General features: G+C 41.6%; 1 protein-coding gene across 1 annotated transcript in view; it reads right to left on the bottom strand.

Moving 5' to 3' along the window:
• Nucleotides 1-4115: 4115 nt before the first annotated feature.
• LOC119583656 (open rectifier potassium channel protein 1-like) overlaps nt 4116-6787 on the bottom strand; it is a 33140-nt gene continuing 30468 nt past the window's right edge. Inside the window, exon 9 of the mRNA XM_037932249.1 lies at nt 4116-6787. This exon is cut by the window's right edge and continues 205 nt beyond it. Coding sequence (XP_037788177.1) covers nt 6021-6787 — 767 coding nt within the window. The 3' untranslated portion in view covers nt 4116-6020.

Genomic DNA, 6787 nt, shown 5'->3' with positions numbered 1-6787 from the left:
GTTATTGACCCGGATTTCGAGTGATAAGGGCACGATTGACAAAGGGCCCTGGTGACAAAGGGAGCCTCAGCCCTTGATTTGGATAACTGTGGCTCATACAGCCTTATGATTTATGAGTCTGACCCACTTCAGTGCTTTAAGTGCCAAAAATATGTTCACCACAAGCTATCTGCAAAGCTGGGGGCTACTGCGCCATCCCCCCACGCCTGGACTGCAAAATCTTTACCTAGTATATTCTGGCAGGATAGAGCTCAGGCAAATATCTGGATCTTGCACTGATAAGTTTTTACTTTTTACTTTGACCAATAAATCTCAAAAGGCCAGAGTGCGAGTCGCCAGGATCCTCGTCATTGATGTTGGCAGGAATTGCATAATATATTGTATAATATACATAAGCACGATTTCTGTAAGCCATTTTACCAATAGACCACATAGCTGGTTGCCACATGGCTCTAAGTCCAACTTAAAACCATCAAGCCAGCAAGGACATAGATGAAGATTTTATCCGACCTCATCTGACCTCTCAGTTCATGTCCTGCACTCACCAAGACAAAGTAGTGTGTCCCCTTTACATGTATTGTGAGTCGTAAGTGCATTGACTACCATTACTGTTCACGAACAGTCTTTTACAAACTGGAGGCAGGGTGGTCACTGTATCCTTTTGGCTCATGTCTTCAGAACCACGTGAGTATATGTTTTGGGCCTTTTCATTTCTTTTCCTTCCTTCTTCTCCCATAAATGTGTTAAACTGTATGTACAGTCATTCCCACGCTGGTTATGTTGGGTAGCAGCAAATGGCACGTTCTCACACTAATCTTCTCACCTCAGATCGAATTACTGTGTGATCTCTGTATGTGGTCAACAAACATGAATATTGTTCATTAATCAAGTAGTTAATTAATTTCTCTTGTTATTAGAGATTTATGTTGTTTCAACTACAATGAATTTTATGCGTTCGTGATTATTGTTATTATGGACACCATTTCATTTTATCTAGTTCCTCCCCTCGCCCCGACCTGACCACACTTTCTCTTTCCCTTCTGGTCGGTCAGGATGAGGATGGCCAAGAGATGAATGCTCGTTTTTCCTGTAATTTGGTTGTTGTTGTTGACACCATGGGGCAAACAGTAGCTTCGTTATATTGTTCTTTGGTGACATGTTCTATTTTCGCTAGAACGGAGCTTGTAACATGATTTTGTATAAATTTATTATTTTGAGTATAGCGTTAGGATCTTCCCCATATCACAGTACACAGGGATGCCTGATATAACCTGGGGTTGCGTAAATTGCCTAATAGATCTATGCTCCAATGTTACGATAGTAGGTACAGGTAAAACAATTTATTTGTATGATCAGCAACTTTTGAGTCTGTGTGACCCACAGTTATGTCCGTTCATTAATGCAGGACTAGGGTTCTCACCTCTAAAAATCACTTGCATGTTTTGGGTAAATCCCAAGTGATCGTGTGATTCGTGACAGTTGGATACTTATAGGGAATGTCATGATCGCCCATCACAGATACGTAGAAGAGAGCAGGTTATTTATAGATTTTCCCGGCTCAGTTCGCTTCATTGTACAGCATTTTGGGTATAGGAAATCCGTCGATGATGTCTGACATGCATTGCTAGATATGGCTACCTCGGCAGTTCAGAATTTCTGACCTCAAGAAGATTTGCTTGCTAGAAAGCTTGCGAATATTTTTTTCACATCACCGTTCATTAGTGCGTATATTCTGTTGCATATCATTAAATGTTGAAGTCAATGTGGTACTTGAAATAATTTTTTATTAATAGCATTGCTATTTCATCACAATATTATATTGAACGTTAATCTTTGTGTTTGTGATACATTTTCTGTGTGAGCTCATTCTCACTTTCATTCTCATTCACGGTCGCTGTTGCTCACACACACACACACACACACACACACACACACACACACACACACACACACACACACACACACACACACACACTTACTCACTCATCCACGCAGAACAAGACACTGAAACCTTTTCATTAATAGGGTTTTTTGCTGTCGTAGTTTCAGGCGTAAAGATCTATGATGTATCTCTTTTGTCTGCGATTTTGTCAGTCATGACGAGTGACTTGTACAAGATGTACAATTTCTTATTTAACATAAAGTTCTTGTTTGTGTGATAAAAACTGGTTCAAGTAAATCCTAGCAGATTGCCGCTGTTGTTTCCCTTGTCTACTTTCATATCTATCAGAGGCAGTTGGTAGTTCATGCCAGATGCATGCGGATCGCTACTGTCGTCTCCCTCTCCTATTTTCTTCTTTATCTTTATGAAAGTAAAACACAAAACGAAAAAATAGACGAAAATAAAGTACAAAACGAACATTGAAAACTGCAAATTTATGTAAAGAACTGGCTAGCGGCATTTAACAACCCCTCTTCTCTGTTGCCTTTCTTTTCCTCTTACTATTTTGGCCCTTATGTGTATTATCTATTTCCCCAATTATATATAGCAGTCGGACCGACGATATCCGACACGGCACCGAAGGAGGACCCTGCTGCAGAAACGGTCAGCTTAGGATACTGTGGGAAGGACGTCACCGGAAGATCACCAGAAGCCTGCGGACCAGGATGTTCGTAGGTGCAGGTATTAAGCCTCCCCATGATGTAGTGGAAGAGGACGCCGCCTGCCGGGACACCTATAGATCCAGTGAAGGACCAGGAACTTGCTAGCACAGGTACCAGTTGCCTGTGGAAGGGTGCCGCCTGCCTGGATGCCCGCAGATCCAGTCAAACTCCAGGAGCTAGTCAGCGCAGGTATCAGCCGCCCTGAGATGCCGAAGAAGACGCCGCCTGCCTGGACGCTCGTGGATCAAGACGAAGATTATGAGGGCATGAGGACAAGCATGCAACCGAGAAAGACTTGGACGAGATATGCGAGGACGTGTGGACGAGTACGCCGCCGTGTTAGACCTGGACAAGGACTTCGAAGAAGTCTAGGCGAATCTGAAGTCAAGAGTACACCAAGTACCAGAAAGAAGAGGACGACAAAGACGAACAACTACGAAGATCCACCAAGGAACCCTTGAGGCCAATCTAAGGCGCCTTGAGGGCGAGACGTGAGTAGGTGGCCGAGTAATATGGCGTATACATAAGCACGATTTCTGTAAGCCAACTTACCAATAGACCACGTGGCTGTTTGCCGCGTGGCTCTAAGTTCAATTTAGAAACATCAAGCCAGCGAGGACGTAGATAACGAATTTATCTGACCCCGTCTGACCTCTCAGTTCGTGCCCAGCGCTCGACGTGACCAGGTCGTCGTCGCCTCTGGCCCCTTCAGGGCTGGCTGGCCGGACCCTCGACCCCCGCGCTCAGCGCTTACCTTAAGACATCGTCTCTTGTGTTCCCCTCACTGTGTTGTTTCTTCATTAATAAAGAGTCAAGCCGCTATAACCAATATCACTGCCAACCAATCACAACTATTGTAGAGGCACTCAAAGACTCTTACACGCCGGTCTTTTTCGTTATTGCCGTGATATTTTCCATATTGAAGATGAAGCAGTTTTCCCAGCATCTTATGGACAGCCTATCCATAGTGGGGCGGATTAGGATTAGAACTGCCTCTTTTGGGCCCAGCTTCTGTTGGCATGTTCTTAGGCTTAAATAGACTGGTCGCTAGTGTCTATTGTCACGTCACGGCCGTGTACTATTCCTACTGGCTCATTTGATTTCCCTCGCCTTCGTCATCCGCTACAATTCCGTCCGGTTACGTGGTCGCTTCCTCGATTTCGCGTAATTTTCTCTCGGTGCTGGAAGAGAACGTATCAAGGAGCACATCTTCTACATGACGCCGGTGCTAAGTAAGCCTCTCCTCCACATCTCTTATCCCTTATTACACAATCCACTGATCTTTATACCATATGATTATTAGGCTGAGATAGGAAAAAAAAAAGATAAATCATTATCATATGAACCGTCATCTTTTTCTTTTTAAATAGTTTTTCTGAATATGTGGAAAAGATAACAAGCTGATAAAAACATGATTGAATTACTTTTCATTCGGGGATCGTTTATTATCTCTTGTTATTGACTTACTTCTCTTATATTACTGTGAATGAAGGTTAAAAACAAACATAAGCATTCTTCTTGGGTTATATTGCGTGAAATAACAAAATATCAATTGCAAATAACATAGAATATCAGTACCTAATATTAATTACTTTATAATTTGAGTATTGCGTTTGCTATATAATTCACATAATCCAGTGTTGTTTATCACATTTCATATTTGATAAACTTCGTTATATTTTTATCAAAAGATAACTTTTAATGTTTATAAATCTAAAAGTATGCATACATACATACATGCATACATACATACACGTGTGTGTGTGTGTGTGTATATATATATATATATATATATATATATATATATATATATATATATATATATATATATATATATATATATATATATATAGGCCGTAATATGACGAAATACAATATATGTCTTTTATAACAAAAACATTAAAATGGACTTTAAAACAATATTTGTGTTGGGCCCATCAAAGTATGCCTGTACTTGATGCTTTACCTCCTTGTGAGAAAATACAGTGTAAATGTATTCGAATTTCTTCCCCGACTTTCAAACATATTAATCAGGCAATACGCACACTTGTACTATAAAAGTAATTAAATGTACTACGCACGTTCTCATATCCGAAGCCATGATAGGGAACACTATTTGTTTTTTATTGAGTACATCTAGACTAACATAATGAGGTATTTTATATACATAATATAGGCTATAAATTATGTGTTTGATATTATGATCAGAGTAATCTTTCATCAAGGAAGCCATTTATACGGAAATCCTATGATTATGGAAGACGCGCGGGGAAGGAAAATTGTATCAGGAATGTATAAAACTTGCCAGAGAGAGAGATAGCGATAAAGAAGGAGAGGCAGAGAGAGAGAGAGAGATAGCGATAAAGAAAGAGAGAGAGAGAGAGAGAGAGAGAGAGAGAGAGAGAGAGAGAGAGAGAGAGAGAGAGAGGAAGAAAGAAAATAAGAAAGAAAAAGAGGTTTTAAGAAATAACAACACTGGCCTTGGACGATACAAAATATTAATACTTGTAGACCTGAAAAATCTTATCAGACAAATGCCTTATAAAAGTAATTTGCTGTACATTGTACAGTATATGGGAATGCAAGGCTTCTAAAATCACCGGAAAACATATTGGAAGATCAAATGACTATAAGTATGCATGAATACTAAGCCAGTAAATCTCCTTGATAGAAATATATATCACATGCGTATAAATCACGTTTTCAAGGCACATTTTGCGGGTAGACATTGTACTCGTTATGAAAGAGCCTAACTTTGTATTTGAGTTTAAAATATGGAATGGTTATGTGCATAGCAGCATATATCTTAATAGACTCGAAGTATTTTTTAACATATAGGTAAACATAATATATATATATATATATATATATATATATATATATATATATATATATATATATATATATATATATATATATATATACATATATATATATGCATATATATGCATATATATACATACATGGGGTGTGACCCACATTAGGCCTCTGGTTATGACAAGCGAGTGCCTTATGGTATACACCAAATGCATTTATCCGTGCTGGATAAAAATGTCAGTTAAGCACATTGAGAAGAAATCCGTTTCTTTATCATTTCAGACGCAAACTGCAACTCTCTTGCGCACTTGTATAGCTCAGATGCAAACTCCACTGTTCACTTGAGAGTTTGGTAGTGCACGCACAAGACGTTAAGCAAGGCCACTCTTTTCAGCTTTTCATGCGCATGATGATTTCGTCTCGATATCGAAATGAATATGTGCTTGCTTGTGCACGTTTGGTTCATGAGGAATGTCCTTTGACTGGACATTTCAATGTATCTAATAAGTATATGACATTTGTACTACTTTGTATCCATAAAGTATCATAAATGAATAAAAAACTAACAAGCAAATAAACATGAAAACGAAAACATAGAATTACAACCGCGTGTATTGAGGTTTAGTGGCTTCCTGCGATTCGTCACTACTGACGCTGTCCCTCTCTTTCTCTCTCTCCTTCTCCGCTTCCTGCAGGCCCTGGGTCCTGACAGCGCTGCCGTGAATCCACTGGGAGAGCAGAGACAGCGACGAGCTCAGGTCCTTGGCGCTCCTCCCTGCAGACAGCTTGATGCCGGCGAGGAAGTTGTGGGCAGCGTGGTGGCCGTCGTGCGGGGCCTCCTGCCGGCGATTGTCGCTCCCGAAGGACCAGCGGCGGCTGGCTCGCTTCTCGGGGTCATGCTGTGAACCAGGCTGGTGGTCGACGGCGTCGCAGGAGGAGGGCAGTGTAGGGAAGACGTCACTAAGGTTCGGGTACGATTTCACGAAACCACTCTTGATACGACCCGGAACAGAGTTGCTGCTTCGACGGTCAACCCTCGAAAGCGAGTCGCTGGCGCTGCAGGTGTCGGGGATGTCTGGGTTGGAGAAGGGCTTGCACACGATACTCTCCATTTCACCCAGGAGTTGGCCTGAAGAAGTGACCCCTTCCTTTAGTGACTTTTGGCGCAGGAGTCCTCGGCTTGACTTTGGATCTACTTCCTTCAGGAGATAGTTTAGCCGCTGCTGCACCCTCTGGTTAACGCCGGGCTCATCCTCTTTCGCGCCCTTCTTGCTGGCGTCGCTGGCGACGTGGCATGGCTTTTGCACGACGACCTCGACCTCACCCTTGTCGCCAACGAAAGCCTGATTGCAGAAGCCGGCCTCGA

The sequence above is a fragment of the Penaeus monodon genome, chromosome 17, assembly GCF_015228065.2.
Source record: "Penaeus monodon isolate SGIC_2016 chromosome 17, NSTDA_Pmon_1, whole genome shotgun sequence".
NCBI classification, from domain to species: domain Eukaryota; kingdom Metazoa; phylum Arthropoda; class Malacostraca; order Decapoda; family Penaeidae; genus Penaeus; species Penaeus monodon.
This window is presented reverse-complemented; position numbering and strand designations above follow the sequence as displayed.